The 21,220-nt window shown below is 42.0% G+C and overlaps 1 protein-coding gene across 1 annotated transcript in view; it reads right to left on the bottom strand.

The window, feature by feature from the left end:
* The window catches only part of ZNF106 (zinc finger protein 106), a 45,121-nt gene extending 26,247 nt beyond the window's left edge, over positions 1 to 18,874 (bottom strand). The window contains exons 1-5 of the mRNA XM_018569503.1: positions 18,794 to 18,874; positions 17,115 to 17,176; positions 9,131 to 9,325; positions 4,555 to 6,564; positions 439 to 1,006 (exon numbers count right to left, since the gene is read on the bottom strand). Coding sequence (XP_018425005.1) covers positions 439 to 1,006; positions 4,555 to 6,564; positions 9,131 to 9,325; positions 17,115 to 17,176; positions 18,794 to 18,847 — 2,889 coding nt within the window. The 5' untranslated portion in view covers positions 18,848 to 18,874. The remainder of the gene's footprint in view (positions 1 to 438; positions 1,007 to 4,554; positions 6,565 to 9,130; positions 9,326 to 17,114; positions 17,177 to 18,793) is intronic.
* Between the last annotated feature and the right edge of the window lie 2,346 nt (positions 18,875 to 21,220).

Genomic DNA, 21,220 nt, shown 5'->3' with positions numbered 1-21,220 from the left:
AACATACTCCTCGTAAACTGATTTGTAGGTCCTGTACATATTTTTACAAGTCTTCAAGAACACTGTGGGACCCCCCAAAACCCATGCCCTTTAATCTGCCATCTTTGATACTTCTTGGTATGTTGAAGGTTGGCCTGCCATCCACATATTTCTAAAATTAGGTTTAATTGAAAAAAAAAAAAAAAAGAAAAGAAAAAACAGCACAATGACCCATTCCATATCAAATAGCGTGTATAAACAATAAGGGGTTATTTAATTATTCAGTAATTTATTTTATTGTAGCCAACAGAAGAAACCGCAGGCAGGGGAGGGCGAGCCAGCCTTCTGCACAACCAGTAATACAAAACTACAACACCTCAGGTTTCAGGGAGCCCGGTGACACTCTTGTAAACTTCTGAAGATTCTGCAGGAACAAGTTATACAAATAGATAAACTTACCCCGGTGGCCCTTCTTTTCTTTCCAACTCCCTGGTTGTCATTCTGCTCTGTGCTGGATGCACAGCTGTCAGTACCTCCATCCACATGACTGCTGACTGTGGCAACCACATTTACACAAGTATTCTGGAACATACACAAGCTATCTGAGGGCGCACAGGTTTCTTCAGTTCCTCTTTGACTTTGTGACATTTCAAACAATCTTGAACTAGAAACACTGCTACTGGCTATAGCAGGAGGTTCTACAGGGAAATTGCTGCCTATTTTCTCATGGCTGGCAGGTGAAGTTCTTGACGAATCCTCCTTTGGTCCAGATGTTGCTGGTGTTAGCTGGCGTGTTGGAATGCTTGGTTCGCCACTTGTGTCGGAGGTATGGCTATTAAATATATTGTATACAGAGCCCTTTTCAACAGCTACACTGCTTTCCGAGAGGCTCCTCTTCCTCACCGACCCTAGTGGACTTGCAGTGATGCTTTCCCAGTGATAGCTTTCAATCCCCAAATCTGACTCCTCATCAAAGTCAAGACCATCGTGTTCACTTTGAACCTGTGCTACCATTTCAATGCCAAACCTTTAATGAAAATCAAGGGAAATAAAAACAAGAAATTTATATTTTTTTAATAATTTAAAAGGACAACAAGGAAAACACTGATATGTTTAGGCTCTAATGGAAACAGCCATTGTCTGACTCATGCTACATAGTAGCTCCAGAATAAGAAGTGACTCATTAACAGGGCTTGAAAAAGAGGACGGTGGAGCCCGACGAGCAGCTTCCCGGCCGGCCGTTGCAATTACATGGCCGGCCGGGAGCTTTACAGTCAAACGATCGGGCGTCTTTAGAGACGCTCGATCGCTTGTAGTAGCAGCTGTCACTGCCGTTGACGGTCCCGAGATCGGCTGTGCCCGATGCGGCTGGGACCGGCACGGCTCTGTGACAGGAGATCAAAGGGAGGTCAGTACACGATCTCCCTTTGATCTACTCTCCAGTCTCGGAATGCAGGAAGGGATGTACATTACATCACTTCCTGCATTCAGTGTTACTTTCCAGCTACAGTAGCTGATGAAGCAGATCTCTGCTTCATCAGCTTCTCTGGGGGTCCCTAGGTGGCATTAGGGGTCTTGGAGACCCCTGATGTCTTCATAAAGAGGGCCTGTCATGTAAATTGGCTATCACATAGGGGCTTCTTTGCCTCCCCCATGTGATAGCAATAAAGTTGTGTAAAAAAAAAAAGTAATACAACAATTAAAGAATCATTAAAAAAAAGCATTAAAAAAGAAAAAAAAATGTTTTTAAGTCCTCCGCCCCTTCACATACACATGCAGCTATGCATCGGGTGCGCCTACGTGCGAAAACAACAATTGCGCCTATTGTGCCGCACATGTTAGATATAACCGCGAAAGTCGGAGTGTGAGCAATAATTTTAGGGCCATTAATTACTGAGAACACTAAACTGATGAGCGGTAAAAGCGTTTTAAGCGTCGCCCATGGCCAGTTTTCAGTGTGGTAATTTTTTGCAATTTTGCGGGCGCACGCAATTTTAAGGCTTGACATGTTTGGTGTCTATTTACCCGACGTGAACCCGCCTTTTATATTTTACCAAAAATATGGGTAAGAATAGATGTTTTATAACATAAACGTAGGGAAAACATTTTTTTTTAATCGAAATTTACAGTACTTTTTTCATTATATAGTAAAAAATACCCTCCCCCCCAGTGGTGATTATATACCTCCAAAAGAAAGTATATAAAGAAATTTACCCGACGTGAACCCGCCTTTTATATTTTGCAGGTAAATGAGGGGGGAGTCGGAGAGTTCAATAGCAATATGAAAAAAGAATACATTTATTAAATATACACAGTTGACAAAAATCTAACACATTAACTGGCTGCACAGTTGATACCTACTAACCCCACACCTTTAAAAATGATTATTGCAATAATCCATTCGTATAAAACAGCATTTTGTACAAATGGATTATTGCAATAATCATTTTTAAAGGTGTGGGGTTAGTAGGTATCAACTGTGCAGCCAGTTAATGTGTTAGATTTTTGTCAACTGTGTATATTTAATAAATGTATTCTTTTTTCATATTACTATTGAACTCTCCGACTCCCCCTCATTTACCTGCACTCTGTTCAAGAGCCTCCCTTGGCTGAACAAATTCTTTATGTACTGTAATAGCAGCAGGGGGGATGATCGTTTTTGAGAGTTACTAAGCTGAGTTAAATAACTCGATATTATCCTGGTGTGAGGATCTCTAGGTACATCTCTCTTCTTTCACCTCCAAAAGAAAGCTCTATCTGTCCCCAAAATTTTTTAACATAAATTGCAAGGCTATAGTCCGGTCATGCTGACTGGTGACATTTTTGACTGACTGGCGAGACACCCTAACATTTTTCAAGCCCTGCTCATTAAATAGGTTGAGATTCACTGCCCCAGAACTACAGGCCCCATGAGTTAAGGGATGGCTGATTCCATCACAGCGCAGTTAAAACTTCTGTCAGTTTCTTTTTATCGCTGTCTATGCTAGGCTGACTGACCATCGTCATTGGGACAGAGTGGGGGAAGAATCCAAAATCCTGAGTTGGCACTAGAACAGAAAGAGGGGGAATCCTCTAATCGGATATATTGGGAATGGGGTGTCTCTAAGACAGTGAGTAAAGGAATATTTTGCCAAAAGGGACAGATTTTTTTAACAGTCTATTGAAGGAAAGAATAGAAATGACGTTTACACATACTTAATTAGAATTACCATTGCTAACACCTCCCGAAAATGCTAGTTCCTTAGCTTTCATGCTTTTTCATTCAGCTTCAATGTTTTGGGTTGCTGATCCTAAACAATTATGCAAGTTGAAAGTTTTAACTTGCTGCATATTTGTTATGAGACTTGGAAAGGACTCATGCCACAGACAACTAAACAACCAGCATTTTCATAAGAGCAGAAGTAGCCAGGTATTTCTCTGAATTCTGGTTTTTGGCACATGCCCCTCTAGTGCCAAGCTCTGTTCTGGTAATTTAGTGGGCAAAAGAGGACCTGGAATTTAGAAGTTGATTGGCAAGGGTTACTTGGGATCCTAGGAAGTCCTATACACACAATGGTCCTAGAATCCAAGGAGGCGCTACATGGATCTAATTGAAAACAAACATAAGATGCCTGCATCTACTCACTGTTATTTTAAGTTCACTTGATGCGCAGCTTAAAATGTATACCTAGGCAAAAAAAAAACACATATGCAGTACATCTACCCATGAATAATTCCTTTAAAAACTCAGAAAAAAATAAAATAAAATAATACCTGTAGATCTGTCAGAAATCCGATGTCCCTCTATTCTCCTGACTGAGGTGACAAGAGAGTACCCCCAATGCAAAAAAACTTAAAGCAGTGTAGTCAGTCCTCGCCTGCAGCACTGCAGAATACCTTTACCCGCGCCTAGTCTCTAATACAGGAGAGGGGTTCTGCAGCCCAGCAGGGCAAAACTCAGGCAAGGATGACAACAGCTGCTTGGGATTCCGGCGCAGCATTTTGCACATTTATCCATTACAGAGATGTACTGCATGTTGTTATTTATTGCCCAGACATATACTTTAAAAAGATTGTATTTATTCACATATTTATGTTAAAGTCCATCTTTAAAAAGCCCTGGAATTGAAGAGGGCAGACAAATCTTGCTATAACTCAAAGTATTACAGCCAGTGGAACCAATGGGTCACTTCCTGAGAACATGGACACAGAGAGCAAGAAATATTGGCCTATTGTCTCTCCATTGATTTATAACAATACATTCACAAGATCGAATGTATTCTTATAAAGTAATGTAGCGCTCCTGTTTTGAATGATTGATTTTTGTTAAAGCTCAGCTTATATACTGACTGAAAATTACATGCCCCGTTAGAAGCAATAAAAACCTGACAGACTCATCTCCACTTTACCCAGAAAGGAATTTCATGCTATGAAAAGTTCTTATTCAAAAAACATGCTGGAAGGTTAATTGGCTTCTGTCCAAATTGGCCCTATACGTATGAATGTGAGATAGGGAAAGCACTGCGTAAATCGTTGGCGCTATATAAATACCAATAAATAATAATAATACCCAAATGCAACTGCATTAAGACAAACCTTGGCAAGCCTTTGCCTTGCTCTTGTCTCTTCTTTGACACCTGTTGCATGACCTGCTCCCAGTTAATATTCCTTCTTGATACATTCAGAATCTGACGAAGGGTTGGTTTGAGTCCTGAATCCTTGTCACCATCACTCTTACGATGACCACTTTTGTTCCTGATGCGACGTGCACTGTTGAGGTTTGGCTCTGGGGGATGTGTTCCAGGCTTGCTTCTTGAACTAATATGTCTAGTTAGATCTCTCTGGAGGGAAACGGGAAGCCCAAGCTTGCTCAATTCTGGCAATATTGGATTGGAGGAATGGCCAGCACTTTTTTGAAGTTCAAGATCAGAAATAATTTCAAGATTTTCACAGTCATTACAGTCTTGAGATTGAGGAGAGTTTCTGTTATCTCCACTATCAGGAGACTCATTGTTCACTGAACATTTTTCAAAAGATTTTGCAATAAATGGGCCAGAATTGGTGGTGATTTGTTCCAAGGATTTTGTGCCATCATCTGCCTTGAGGGAGACATTTTTATCACAGTTATTACTAGGTGACTCCACTGCAGTTTCCATTTTAGGTGCATTACTGAACAAATCATCATCGCTAACATCTTCCAAGATCTCATCAGAAGAAACACCATTCTGAAAAGAGCCATGTGTTGCCTCAGTTCCTCCAGTCTTTGGATCACTAAATGTGCTGCTCAAAGACTGGGTGCAAGAGCTCCGCAAGGCCTGGCTATTACGTAGCATCTCTTTGGCTTTGCGCAACACCTCACCAAGGGTTTCCACTGGCTCCTTATTGCTATTCTCTTGGGCCTCCTCGCTGTTCGTTGTACTCTTAACTGCACTGCGAAATTTGGAAGTACAATTGGATCTAATAGTTTCTAAATTGAGAGCACTTAGTCGACTGTGTCTCTCGCCAAAAGGTGGAAGTGACATTTTTACACCTTTGAAAGGATTCTTTTGATCTCTTTTTAAAGCGAACGTTTTTGTATCTGGTATGTTGCGAAGTGGTGATTTTAGAGAAGGCATACGAGAGCTCCTCAACTCTGTGAAGTCACTTTTATTTCCACTTGACTGCTCAGGTTGCAAATCTTCTGTCACCTTCAGTTTGGCCAAATTTTCGTTTTGGTCTGCTTGTAGTTCTCCACTCTTTGTCTCCTCTGAACAAAGTGTTACATTTTTGTCAGCAACTGGTGGAACATTTTGATCTGAGGTCTTCTGTAATGGATATGGACTCCATCTGTGCTGTTTGTCTTTCGTAACGCTGTTCTTCTCAGAGGAAAGCGCAGGTTTTGTTTTAGATGACGCCGCATCTGAGCTGTCAGATGTTCTGACGTCTATGAAGTTGTTTTCTATGTGGTTATCCCTAGTAAAATCATTCATTTTGTTAGAAGAGTTTCTATCTAAAGTTGCACAAACTGTTGAGCTGTTAACATTCTCAGCTTTTTTCCACTTGAATCTTTCTTTGCAAAAATTATTTGAAGTGTTGCTTTTCTTGGACCATCCAGAGTCCTGGTCCAGACCAGTATCACAGTGTCTTTGTGGCCAATTTCGCCCCTGTGGAAAATTTTCAACGTTGCCACTGAAGTTCCACTGGCTATTATTGTAAGAATTAGGCTGCCAGTTACCAACACAGTTTCTAGAATGCTGGTTGGGGAAAATTCCGTTTCCCTCTGGTTGCCAGTGAAAACCTCTGCCTCTTTGGTGCCAACTGGTTGCCCCCCCTGCGTTTGAATGCCATGAGCCTTCTACTCTGACATGGACCAACTGTCGAGTGGTCTGACTGCTCAAATGCCATCCAGCCCGCCCCCGTGGACCAGGGAGATGCCGATTAGAATTGAGGCTTAATGTAGAATGCAGGAAATTCTGTCTAGGTTTGCTGAAGCTCTCCTTTTGCCATTGCCAGCTCCTTTCTGACATATCTCGCTTCCAGTCATGCTGATTTATACCTTGATATGTTAGGCGCTCATCTCTTCTCCTATATTCTTGCTCTTTGGAGAAACTGCAAGTATCATCTTGCCTAAGAGACAAAAATGAAAATTAATTTAAATTGACTATGAACTGCATGTTCTGATGTCTTTTTATACAATAAAACAGGACTCACAGTCAAATCCAACATGAGTTCACCGGGTGACACAGTCATCCTCTGGGGAACTAGCCCTATGTGATAGGTGAAAACCAGCACTCGTAATGGGATCCGTCCATCTAATACTTTTAGGGCTGCAGCGAACGATTATTTTCAAAATTGATTAGTTGGCCGATTATTAACTTCGATTAATCGGATAAAAAAAATGAATACCGTCATTTATTTTAAATAAACTACACAAATGCAGCGTTTGACAAAGTTTACTTCAGAATAAAATGGTATGCACATTTTTTGAAAATCGCACTGCACTGGAACACAGGTCATTGCAGTACCGCGCGTTCCAGTGCGGGTGATCACACTGCAGACGGAAGGTGCATTTGTGATGCATTGGAATGAATGGCACCGCAACGCACCTCCTGCAGCAAAATTTATATATACGTTTTAAATAATTGTATGTATTATATTAGGCATTTTAATTAGGTTCACGGATTTAAAATAATGTGAATTGTAAAACAACTAAGCCAATATAATAAAATAACCAACCTTTTATTTAAAATAACACCAAAAAATGTATTTTTATTCTATTTTTAATTTAACTTTTTAATTTTTTTTTTAATTTGTTTGCACTTTTAGTTTTTATTTAACTTTTTTTACTTTATTGCTGGGAGCAATAGCCAGCCTGCTATTGGATATTTTAAAATACAACAGCCAATAGCAGGCTGGCTTTTGCACCCACCCACTGCCTGCTGTGAAAATCAGCAGAGAAGGGACCTGGAGGACAAAGTTCTCCATCAGGTAGGCACGGGGCCGAGGCAGCATGGGGCAGAGGCGGCATGGGGGTGGGGCCGGGGCGGAGCGCAGTCACAAATAAAGTATTGGATGGACGAATCCCCCTACGAGTGCCGGTTTTTACCTATTGCTCAGTGGAGGCATTGGCGGAAGCTTTACCAGGCAGTGAGGTTCCAGCAGCGGGATTGGAGACAAGAGGGTAGAGCTGCTCCATGTTTCTTAATTGAACTAGCCGTATGTATGGGAAAGCAAAGTATTCGGAGGCAAAAATTATTTGTGTTCTGAAGTGTCACTAAAAATGCATATTTTGCATGTTATTAATAAGTCTAAAGAGCAGAGGTTACATAGTGTTCTGCATGTGTGAGTTTCTATAAACTTACATTTCTTGAAAGCAACAGGAACAACCGGAAAAATGCATTGTTACTTGTAGATCTTGCCAGTGTGTTATTGAGATACACCTGCAATAACACCTTAAGTAAGGCATAGAAATACCAAAGTAGAGGACAGTAGGTAGTAGGTGTAGGTAGATCACCAACTGTTGGCCTCATCCCCATACAACTCCACCCAAGACTTTTTTTTTTTTTATAGTTCCGGATAAGAGTAGGGAAGACCATTGTCAACTTTTTATTGTTGTCTGTGGTCCTATAGTTGCTTCCTGTTTATTTGACAGAAGAACAGAAGTCTGAGCAATCTCTTTAATGGGGCAAGGGCATGAAAACCATTTGCTGAGCATGTGCACTTACTGAGCCTAGAATGCTTTATTGCTGAGCATGTGCCACTAGGATAGTAGTACCAACGAAACTGGCTGTGCAAGTACACAGAGACTATAGAGCTGCCATACCTTAGGGAAGGTGAAAATCATGGGGACCATGAAAGATTAAAAACATACAGATATGTATGGGAGATACAATAATGAAATGTATTGCACATATAAATGCAACAGGAAGTTGTACATTTTAGTTCTGAACCCTGCAAGAAGCATGTTGCTATCACCTGATTAATGGAACATTTCTATTGATAAAACATAAACCTTCTGTTTAGCTGCGCGCACATGTTGGTCCATTCAGCAGGAATCGGCCAAAATTAATTCCGTTGGTGTCCCTATCCACTCGACAGAAGTCGATCATTAGATTGATTTTTGCCGAAGTAACATGCTGGGAAATCTGCAACCGAACAGTGCTTGCAGCCAATCAGCTGCAAGCACTGTTCAGGTATTCTGACAGTGGCCAGTGGCGCTGATGGAATACAATGTACAGAGCGGAAGATACGTCCATCCACGCTGTTAGTGGATGGAGGAATCTTTTATAATTTTTTTTCATTCAACCTGCGAGCCTGAGCGCAAAAAAAGTATGTGTACCCAGCTTTAGACTGCAATGTATATCGATACAGATACAATATACAGTATATCCAATTATGTAATCTGTTAAAATAAAATACAGATAAATCTGCCTTTTAATAAGAATAAAACTCAAGCAATAACAAAAGATATTACGATAAGCAGCACAGAGTACATGAATAAATGACAATCAATGCAGCTAGTCAGCAGAGAAAATGGTATTTCCTAGTACTGAACACCAGGGACATTTCTATAACCAAAGCTTCAAAACGTGGCATGGGCCAGAACTAAGCAGATACTAATAGAGTCAGCCAGTGGTGTCAAAGTTATAAGCCAGAATTCATTGGAATTTAAAAAAAAAAAAAATCTACTTACTGGTTTTGTTCTCTCCTTCGGTTAATTAATTGGATGAGCTCCTTATCAAAATAGTCTTCTTCATCCTCTTCCTTTGATCCCTCTTTGTCCCAGGCATAAACTTTGTCCTTGTGTAACTGGCTAGATATATGCTTGGCGTAGGTTGAAAGGCCCACCACGGTCACTCTGCAGACCCGGCACTCATGGCTGCAGTCCCTGGGAATAGAGGCAAAAGAGGGGTGCTCAATTTTTCCAACAGGCATTGCTGAAAGAAGCAGGCTATGCTGTGTCTCCGCAACGGGCAGGTTCTCCTTGACTCTGCTGCTGCAGCACTATGTAACTTTCTGGCACAGAGAAAGTTTTTCTTAGTGGCTGAACTGCTTTTTTCTTGTGATTTTTCAAAGTTGTTATAGTCTAAGAAATCTTTGCATGTTTAAAATGTTCCAGGATAGATTTTTCTCCAACAATTTAAGAGGCAAAGCTTGTTAAAAGAAAAGCAAAAAAAAAAAAAAAAAAAGTCTTCTTTAATTGTTGTACTGAAAATCATGCCCATAGAGGACACACAGCATGCTGGATGGCAATCTAGGCAGGGGAGGTGGGATACAGAGCTAGATGTCCCAGCTCTGAAGCCCAAGCATGGTGTCAGCTGCTGCGAGCTGCCTCACTGACACATTTCACTTTTATTTCTAGCATCACACTCTGCCCACAAGCTCAGAAAGGACATGAGGGGGGGGATGGGATGCCAGCCAATCACTAGGGAGAAAAAAGAGCCTGGACAGCTGAAACGCAGGATGGGAATGTGAAAACTCCAGCATCACAGCTGATGAAAGAGCCTGCCTAATACTAATACACTTTAAATGGCTACAACAAACTATGCATCATGCTACAGAAGCACGTGGGTTACATAGATGGAAAAGCACAAATAGATCCCTCTGTGGAGAAAGTGACAATGGCTGCAAGAATCAACATAGCCAAGAGACGACTTCTTGTAGAGACAGACAAACTGGCAGGCACATATAAGAGCATACATGCAGCCAAAATTCTTTGTTTCAATCTGGATAGCATGTGAAAGGGTTAGACCTCATTCACACTGTGCACTTGCATTATTCCTGCAGAGATCCGACTGCAAAATCCGTCAGGTTACTACGTCAGATGCTTTTTTTATGCTTCTAGATGCTTAACAGGACGAGTGTTCACATGTGTTTATGCGCATATGCTTTTAGATACAACTGATACAACTGTCCTTTGAAGTAGCCAATGAGATTTCAACAAATAAATACGTCTTGTGTTTACATGCATTTACACGCGTTTTTGTGAGTATAGACGTTAAAATGGTTTGCTGGACGCACCCGACTTCTATTTTTCCTAAACGCAGCTAAACTGACTGCATCTAAAGCATCTTAATGCAAGGTGTGACCGGAGCCATTGGAAATCATTAGATGCATTCATATGCGTTTTTAAAAAAAAAAAACACATTAAAAATGCATAGAAAAGCACCTAATCGCACACTAGTGTGAATGGGGCGCTAGAGTCCCCGTGTGGTTTTTAAGGTCTACTGCTTAGATTTTCCTCGCATTGTCAGTTTGCAATCTATTCATTTTAATTGACAGCAGTTCTGATACACCAATGGTAAAAATGGGATCGTTCACACTAGCAGATGCATTAGAACGCAGCAGCTGTTATTTTGCTTTGTGAAGGCAGCTGTGTCTATGAAGTGGAAACATCACATTGCACTGTAACCCTTTTTTTTTTAGGGTTAGAACGTTACTAGTCTACCACATCGCACTGCATTGAGGCCTATAGAACTGAATGAACTGTCGGTTCACAACATTTCCGGTGGAGAAGAGTCTGGTGGTAGCAGCTGGATTCCAGATTTGTATGCCAGGTAGAGAGATCCGTTCTTATTAGGGATGCACCGATATCGGCCGCCGAAACATATCGCCCGAAAATGGCACTTTTAGCATATTGCCGAAAGTAACATTTTCCTGCCGATACATCGGCGCATCCCTGCTTTCTTTCCTCCCTGCTGGGCGCTGCTCTGTGTCCCAGCGGGGAGGAGAGAAAGTGTGACAGCCGGCGGAGCGCTGTGAGTGGACGGCGTCTCTCCTCCCATACCGCTCAGCCACCTATCACAGGTCAGGCAGAGCGGTGTGTGGGCCAAGACGGGCCGCGCTGTCACAGGAGGCTGAGCTCTCCTCCCTACACCACTGTGACAGTGTCTGAGAGAAGAGCGAGGTACAAAAACTCAGCGTTCAGTGATCACTGAGTGTATTGTACATAATTGAGGACATGGTATGTTAACTATAGCCTCAATTATGAATGAATGGGAGTGATTTACATCACCTCCTGTTCATTCATAGTTGTTGTTATACTAAAACATACCATGTCCTCATGTTATCAATGAACAGGAACACTCAGAAGGATTCCTGTTAATTGATAACAGGGGACACAAAAAAAGAGATAGGAGGACTTTGTGTCCTAAATCTCTTTTTCTATTTTAAAAAGGGAAATATCAGGAGTCTGTTTAGACCCCCAATATTTCCCCGAAGCCCCTAAAAGTAATGTAAAAAATATTTTAAAAATATATATAATTTAAAAGAAGTTTATAAAAAATTAAATTTAAAAAAAAATGTGAAAATGTTTTTAAATAAAAAACATTTTCGCTATCGGTTTCGGCCTGAAATGTTTTTTATTTCGGTTGTGTTTTCAGTTTAAAAATTTCCATTTCGGTGCACCTCTAGTTCTTATAATGGTTGTGTTGGTCGAGGGCTGCGTGAGAGCTGGTGATGCGTTGAATGCGGGTCAGGCAGGTGGTGATGAGACAAGGCTGTGGAGAAGCCGGCAATGTGGGGGGGAGATCGTTGAATGCGGGTACAACCGCTGACAGTTGTGATGGAGAAGGGCTGTCGGGGAGGCGGTGATTTGGGAAAGGGCATTAGATGCGGTGGCTGTACAGTGTGTGTTGGGGAAGTGGCACCAGAGAACGGGATGGATGGAGCATGGGAACTGTCTGTGGTGGTGGGAAATTAAGTGGGGAGAGGCAGCAGTTATGCCACGAGGGGCGCAGTGGATGTGTGGAAAGAGGTTTGTTATTTTAAAAAACAGCAAGAACAAATTAAAAAGCACTTTAAAATATGCAATCAAAGGAAAAACTCTGGTGTTCTTCAGGGCAACGCATTTCGAGAAGTGTGGAGAACTGACAGTGCTGCTCTAGGGAAAAGCTGAGAAGCCTCTGAACGAGCGCAGTGGAAGGCACACGGTGAACCACTGAACAAGGGGTTTCAACCCACCAGTTGAGAACCATGGACCTACATGTACTTTAACTGAGAGACTTTTTTTGCACTATATGGATCACAGAATATACTTCTGAATGTTTTTTGGTAAGCCTTTTCTAGACTGAATATTTGACTTTTTAGCGCTGACCATTCAGTTTGAAGAATAAAGAATGGCAGAGTGGTTTCCCATAGAACCCAGTCAGAATTCATGGGTAGTTTTTCCAAGAGAAGTTAGAAGGAAGTGAAAGATGATTTGGCTATAGCACAACAGTTCTGACTTTACACAAGAATATACTGTACAAATCAGCCCCAAAAAGGACTGCACAATGGAGATGCATGTTTTCCTGAACCACCTTTAAACCTCTCTCTCTTTGCACCAACAGGATAGGAGAGAGATCAGGATGGTCTTTGAAATTAAAAACTCAAGTTCTTTGTTTAAACACTTCATACACAGGGCCTAATATATCAAAGGTTGAGACAGGGGAAAGGGTTTAAAAAGCAACCAGTTTCAGTTGGACTCTAACTTATTTTGACACAAACAGCACTATAAATGCAGGAAGCTAGATTTGTTAATGCCTCACACTTTCAAAACACCAAAACGAGCATGAATGAACCCCAAGGCCACTTTCACATGGGCAGAAAAAGAAAAAAAAGACATAAAAATGTTAGCACATTGGTTCACATCCAGCAGCCAATAGGGGTTACATGGAGCTGTTTTTCCTCCGCCACAAAACTTTAAAAAAAAAAGAAACACTGAGGAATTGGAATTGATACGTATGATACATATGTGACATGCATTTCTGTTCTGATCTGACTTTCAGGGCCCAGTCTATAAATCACCTCCAGTGAGCGAGCCGATGGACATGTGTAAAAGGGGACTAGGCAAATATCAGGGAAGTATCTTTTGGGTCATGTCAGCGTTATCTGAGGGGCTGCATTTCTAACATAATCTGGCGACCATTTGTCAAAAGGTTGTGCAAGCAATTTTAAAGAAGAACTCCGGGTAGAAATAAACTGAATCTGTCATCCTCCTACTCCAGCTATGGAATGTCTCTCAGCGTCCTTACGTCTCAGGGCCTTAGACCACCAGAGAGGAGGGGGAGTGAGGATGCAGGGGCTAGTCTAGCAGCCAGCAAGCTCTGAGGTTCTGTTGAGCATTTCTTTTTATTTTCAGCTCTAGACAAAAAGGAGCACTTAACCCTTGCCATGTGGTGGTATCCCCACTGCAAGGATTAAGATTATTTCCAGCCAGAGTTCTTCTTTAAGTAGTATTTTTCTGATAGGACATCGGAATCTGCCAGACATCAGCCTCAGAGCCATGCTACTGTGGTAATTCCTCTGCTGGTGACACCATAATCACCAAACTGCAGACTTCTCTATGCATGTTGGTCACTCAGTGACTGAACACTGCAGAATCCCGAACACCCCCGAGGGTGCACCATTGGACTGACACTGCAGGGGCGCCCACTATTTTTCATCTGGAGATCTACTTTTCAAATGACGAGCTCATTTATACTACCAACGAAAAAACCCCTGCATTCAGGGGCGGGAGGGGGCGTAGGCTGCGCAGGCAGGCCCCTAGCCCACTTTGCGATCGCCTGCATTAGTGCCTGTGTTCCAGTCCAGTGCGATCCGCAAAAATGCTGCGAGCACTATTTTTGCAGATCGCACTGGACCGGAATGCAGGCACTAATGTGCCCCCCTCCCGCACCAGAAGCAGGGAGTCGGCCTGCTTACATTCCAGTGCATTCCAGTACAGTACAGGTCCCGGCGTCCTGTCCTCCCGTGGTGCTCGTGTGGCCGACGTTGCACATGGGGTGTCCTGCACCTTTCCATCTGCAGCGTCTGACACATTCAGCCGGCAGCCGCACGAGCACCACGGGAGCATAGCCGTAGCCAGCTCCTTTTGCGCCTGAGGCAAGGAAAAAAAACAAAGTTTTTTTAATATATTTTTTACATTGGTGGGATACCACGAGCCGCTACGCGATCGACTGGTAGATCGCGATCGACCTTGTGGGCACCCCTGCCCTAATGCTTAGGAGAGAGGGACTAATGCTAAAATAAAAGGGTGAGTTGTCACTAGCATCAAACGCTTTGTGACAAGGGCCTTAGCTTGTACCAAACCTGCAGAACTGTGGTGTAATGTTATTTCCATATAACTGAAAGATTACTCTAGAGTTGTTAAATAAATTAGGGGAAAAACACCATCAATTTTGCTAACCGTGTATATCAAAAGATAGTGCTAAAAGATCACATAACCATTTATGCAATTGCTTTGTTACATCATGTTTCTACAAGCATACAAATCTGCCTGGCATGCCCACTTACATGCGTGTAAGTATAAATATACTTTTATTCTCCAAAACCCTGTCAAATACTTTTTTTATTATCTGAAGCAACTACAAGCATGGAACAAACGACAGGCAATGCTTTAAAGACTCATGTCTGGGGTAATCTCTGATACAAGCACAAAATCCTCAGCCTATGCATATTCCTTCATACTGACCTAGCTAAAATCCTTCACACAGCCATCATTTCTGAAATAGTGCTTTAGCATATCTTACATTTGCACGTGTATGACACACTAGTTTATTTAAATAAATTAACTTCAAGCCCTGAAATAATATATGCAGTCGCTGCAGTAAAATACAAGTATTTCATTATAGTAGAACTGTCTTAAAAGAGAACTCTGCGGTAAGTGTTTTTCCCCATAGTTCTTTTGAGGGTCAGAGGAGGACATATAGTAGCGTCCTCCCGTGACCCAAAGCTCAGTCTATCACGAGCTACAGCTCGAGGTATACTGAGACTGACGCAGCCGGGACGGATCCCGACATTACTGTCTAGATCGACCCAGCTGCGTGAGTGACAGCTGGCTCTGCCTATCTAGAGTCAGAGCCAGCCTTACCCGCCCCCCCCGCCTGCAGTCAGCGCTGGAGGATCGGAGAGGGGGGGGGGGGAATTCCTGCAGGGAGCCGTGACTGACAGTCACTGCTCTCTGCAGGGAGATGATCGATAAGTGAACGAGCGACGATATGCGATCGCTCACTTCCCGATCTATTGAGCCGACGCGTGACAGTTTCATTGTTACACGTCTGCTCGAACTATGAGGATGAGTGATTTTCACTCACCTCATAGGTTCTCCTTTAATGCAAGACAGACCATCTGCCCATTCAGTTCACTAGAACATCTGATAATCTGAAGCTCAATAGAAAATGAAAGCTGGACTCCAGAAAAAATGAAAAGCATTGTTTAATCTAGTTATGCATTTGCTAGAGTCTCTGTTGCTTTAAAAAGCCAACCAGCTGCTGACAGGTATGAGATACAAGCACTAAGAGTTGCTTACAAATACCTGTAGTAGTTTTATAGTACCTACTGCTTTGCCTGAATGCTAGGACGTTCTAACAAGCAAAGCTTTGATTTTATCAATAAGTGCCAAAGTTGTGCCCAATGCCTGCTTGAGTGACAGTCTCTTTAAAGAATCATTACATGTGTTTTAAATGTAGAAGCAAAAGTAGGGTTCAAACCAGGAGCAGATGAAGGGTACAAAGCCATGAACAAACACTAGAAACTAGACCTTGCTTAGTAGTAATAGGTAGAGGAGCTGTAAAGTTTAATGTTGGGAAGAAGATAGAGAAAACTCCCAGTTATATGGTACCCATGGGGATTGGTAGATTCTGGATAACTGTAGTTTCTGGTTGCTTGAGGGTTACTATTAACTCTCAAGCAACAAGCTCCCCGCCCCATTCATCTGCTGGCTAGATTCTGCTATTGGCTATTTCAGATTGCCATAGCCAATAGCAGGCTGGCCATTGCACACGCCCACTCCCCGTTATTTACATTCACCTGACGGCTGCGGAATGTAGCTGTCGGTTGCAGGAAGATGCATAAAAGAATTTCATTAGCAACTGGCCAAAAAAAAAACTTGGACATTTATGTCTTCGATTTTTTTTTCTGTTTGCTTGAGAGTTCTGGTTGCTTGAATGCCAGATAATGGGGAGTTTACTGTACAATGTTCTACTTCTCTATCAGACAGAATGTGATAGTATATCATTCACGTTTTAACAAGCCAATGGATAACGAAACCTGCCATCTAAAATAGGCACCAGGGTGGACTTCATGTTAAACTGACAGTATTGTTAGGCTGTAAAATCTTCCTGCTGGCCTTCCTGTTCTTGTCACACCATTTTGGCACCACACAAATGTTATTCTTTGTGAGGCATGGGTAATGGAATAGGCAACACAAACACACAGTCTGTTCTCAATTATCCGTTCAAGGAACATGCATCCATTTGCCTGCACTCTAATATACGGCAGGAAATACATGGACCAGGAACTCCTAATATGTACTCCTCCCTGAACCATAACTGACCTTTGGGAAAAAGCATGCAGGCAGAAACATCAGTAATGTTCTTAGAAAGTCACAGCCTACGTATCTAAAGAAAGGGTGTAGGAGCAGGGGTCATGAACAGTTTTAAAGATGACCACATATATGAAACCAGCAACCTTCAGTAACAGAGCTTTCCTTAGAACAGCTGCCATGGAACCCGGCAGCAGATGCTCTACACATGAGGGAATGTCACACATTTCAAAAATATAATTCTTCACTATTTCACACTTTTTCTTGATGCAAGTTTGATAACAGCTGTGCACCCACATGGAGGAAATGTTGTAGACCAGAGGAGTTTTCCAGATAAAAATTAAGATGTCACAACTTGTTACATGCCTCTTACCTGCCCCTTAGGTTTTCCAGTTCTCTGTGATGAAGCATGCTACGCATGTGCTCATCCATTTCCTGTGTAAACATGAAAATTTATGATGGAAGGTGTAGCTTTGAGTGAATATTAAAGAAATGTTTGTGTGGAAATGTTTTTTAATAGAAATTTACGCAGTTTAAAGGTCTCAATGTACTCTGAAAATAAAGCATAGAACAAAAACAAATTGGACAAAAGAAATCATGGAATTGTTTTCTTTATCAAAATGTAATTAAATTTGTGACTCAAAGTAGCCACCTTTTGCAGATACAACATCCAAAACATACATGTGGCATTCTTTCTCCAATGGAAATCAAATATTGCTCTGAAAGTTCTTCCGAACACTGTTGCAGAACTTCCCACAAATGTGTTGCACTTGTAGGGTGCTTTGCTTTCACCATTCTGTCAAGTTCATCCCAAACCAGCTCGATGGGATTTAAGTCTAAAGACTGTGCTGGCCATTCCATGATTTGAAGCCTACAGCCTGGTTGTTTTCTTCTAAGGCAATTCTGACATAGCCTGGACGTATGTTTTGGGTCATTATCTTGATGTAGGATGAACCCCTGACCAACTAGGCATACACCAGAGGATATTGCATGGCACTGCAAAATGCTGTGGTAGTAGTTTTGGTTCAGGATGCAACTCACTCTGTGCAAGTCGCTGACACTGGATCCAACAAAAGAGCCCAGACCATCACGCTTCCTCCTCCTTGTTTGACAGTTGGTGTCACACACCAAGAAACCAGCCTTTCACCTACTCAGCGGCTTACAAAAACCCTGCGTGATGAACCGAAGATCTCAAATTTTGATTCATTGAACCATAAGACCTTCTTCCAGTCTTTTCTAATCCACTAGTGGTGCTTCATGGACCAGGCAAGTCTCTTTCATATTTTGCCAGCTTAGTAATGGCTTTCGTACTGCCACTCAACCTGTCAAACCTGCAGCTTTAGGTCTTCTCTTCACTGTTGAAATGGAGAATTGCTTACTTCAATCAGTGTTAAGCTGTGCTTGATCAAAACAACACTGTTTAGGTGCCCATACACTGTACGATTCTCGTACGAGAACCGCAGGAAATCCCGCGATCGTACGATAACCGCACAGTGCATGGAAGGCGTGCGACTGTTTCTACTGTACGGTCGCACATTTTCCGTCGAACAAGCAGGCTTGAAAACCCGCCGAGAATCGTACGATTGCAGTGATCGAAAGCCCGCCCCTCACGGCGGTCATCGGAAGCCCGCCCCTAAGCGGGGCAGGCTTTCGATGATCGCAAGTATGATCTGCCTGTCCAAGACAGGCAGATCGTACAAGCTTTTAATAAGCATACGCCCATCGCAAGACAAAAATCTTGTGATGGTCGTTCTTAATAATCGGCTAACTAATCGATTTTGAAAATAATCGTTAGCTGCAGCTCTAGTAAGGTGTATGGGCTCCTTTAAAGCTGTCACCCAAGGATGCAATAGGTAGCGAGTTTGAAGACATCCCTGGCCTTGGCCTTATTTTCAGAAGAAACAAAACCATGCTAACAAATTATTAATCGGTCAGCCTCGGATATCCCTCTGTACCCAGAGGCATAACAATTCTCTGATTAATATGTCTAGAGGTACTTTTAGTTTTGCAAAGATTTTTAGAGACAAAACAATCATTATATAATACAATTACCTTTTTTGAGCAGTATACCATCTGGCACAAGATGCATTTCCGCTCCTGCACCATTGTGTCTTCTTAGTAAAGACTTACGCCATAGCTGTGAAAACAAAAATTGAACAAGACCGGTTAGTAAATGCAAGATATATAAAAGCAATGCAACATACAGCTCTGCTATCTTATTTAGCACTCAGAAAAGACAGGCTTTACTTTATCATCACCCTTTTTAGATGATTGCAACAAAATTCTGCCAATTTCAACAGGGTTGCCCGAGAATCTTGATGTCCATGGGCAAACACAACCTCTGTTGAGAACCCAGAAAATAGATCTTGAGGGTAACAGTCTAGTGGTAAGATATCCCCTGAATAAGTCTGCTGGAATGAGACTTGTAGAGTACAAAGACATGAACATCCGTGAAATACAAAATAGCCACACCAAGCCATTGTCAGCTGGAGTACATGTCTTCATCCCCGAATACCATCAGTGTCAAGCTTTACGATACAGCAAACTGTTCTAAAAATACAACATAACAGGCATCCTGGTCCCCTCAAACTTACTAAAGTGCCTATGCCAGCATAGTGTACCAAAGGTGACCGACCATACACTTATAAATTCAGCCACAGGTTGAACAAAAAAAAAAAAAAATCTTAAAGAATTCCACCATTCATGCTAAACATTGTGGATGAATGAATCTCCCACTGAAAATTTTCCAGCTGGCCCAAATAGACAAAAGTCGATAGTAGTCGACTTTTGCCAAGCAGACAAAGCCGCCCACTTCAAAACAGCCCAAAATCTAAGTGTATGGCCGGACTTAGTGACCTATACATCCCAACATTGCCACATGGGTGGCAAGCATGCTCCGACAGCTGGAATGTACAAAAGCACTATAGAGTTTCTGTTGGGTCTGACAAGGACAGTAAGCCCTCGTTCACACCTGAACAGTTTGTAGCGCGTTCTACGCTCGACGAAAGCTCTACAAAACGCTCAAAAATATAAATCCCATTGTATTCAATGGTCTCGTTCCCACCTTGGCGTATTTCCGCCCGTCCCTAACGCGCTACAAATGGCCCACGCCTGAAAAGGTACATGTACTACTTTGGGCCGTTTTGTTGCACGTTTCCATTGGGATACAGCCAAGTAGCCTTTGGAAACGCGCAACTTTTTTAATGCGAATCGCGGTAAAAAAACGCGCGACAGACGCTCATATGCAATACGCCTAGGTGTGAACGAGACCTTAGAGCGTGTTCACACCTAATGAGTTGTAGCTACGCTGGCGTTTTTTCCAGCCCCAACGCAAAACAAGGCAATTTGACTTGTTCCAGATGGGCTTGGTTCCCACCACCGCATTGCCGGGAGGTGGTGTGCACTGAAAAAGTATGGCATGCAGTACTTCAGCACAACGCAGTTCGATGTGGTACAATTGCATCGCACTGCAGTGTGCCCATAGAACCTTATTGAAGAAGCATAGGAATTTTTATAAATACACCCCTAAGTGGATAGAGTTGTTATCTAGGAGCACTGGAGTGCAGAGTTTAACTGCTAACATGGAATTAACTGCATGGAACATGGAACCCCATAAACCAAAAAATGCAAGTGGGTTAATTAGCTTCCACCCAAACTAGCTCCACGGTATGTCTATGTAACTCATGCTATAATATTAGACTGCAATCTCCTTTGCACTCTAGGACTGACATAATTGATATATAAGTGATAAAAATAAGCAAATGTTATTGCACATGCAAAACTGCCACTTGGCCATTAAAAGAAAAATTGTATTTGTATGGATAAAACATAGCAAAAAATAAGTCAACAGCTAACTAAACAGCAAGTGACCTTGCTCCACTTCCTCAAAGATCTGCATGTAGAAAAGGAACATTTGTTGAACCTAATTTTCCTACAGCCGTCTGTATGAAATGTTCTAACTATATTAGGTGACAGCTGAAGGGGGTAAGCTTTGTGCCATGATAGAACAGTTGCATTCAACATGTGAAGACTTCCAATGCTCACAGATTTCCCGGTCTAGAAGTCATGTTGGTATATTACTGAAGGTTATACAGGATTATGAAAAGGTAATCAGTAGATACAAAACTAAAGTTAAAAACACATCTTGCATCAAGCTGCCAACAATCTCAGAATTTGTGGGCAGTAGGAGGTTCATACAAGGCCAATCTCAGTATTTGTGGGCAATACCGTGTTTCCCCGAAAATAAGACACTGTCTTATATTTTTTTTGGCTCAAAAAAACACACTAAGTCTTATTTTTGGAGTAGATCTTATTCTATTTTTTAATATACAACAATTCACACTTATTGATGTAGAAAAGTCTACATGTATTCATGTACAAAAATATGGTGATCAGGGCGATCAGGGCAATCAGGGGTGCTGTACCTTTCCAAGAGCAGTTTGCTAACCAATCGCTAGCCAGAATGAGCTAAGCGCGATT

This window comes from Nanorana parkeri, unplaced genomic scaffold (genome assembly GCF_000935625.1).
Source record: "Nanorana parkeri isolate BGI_ZX_2015 unplaced genomic scaffold, ASM93562v1 scaffold1344, whole genome shotgun sequence".
NCBI lineage: Eukaryota > Metazoa > Chordata > Amphibia > Anura > Dicroglossidae > Nanorana > Nanorana parkeri.
Note: the sequence above shows the minus strand (reverse complement) of the source record. Positions and strands in the feature narration are given on the sequence as shown.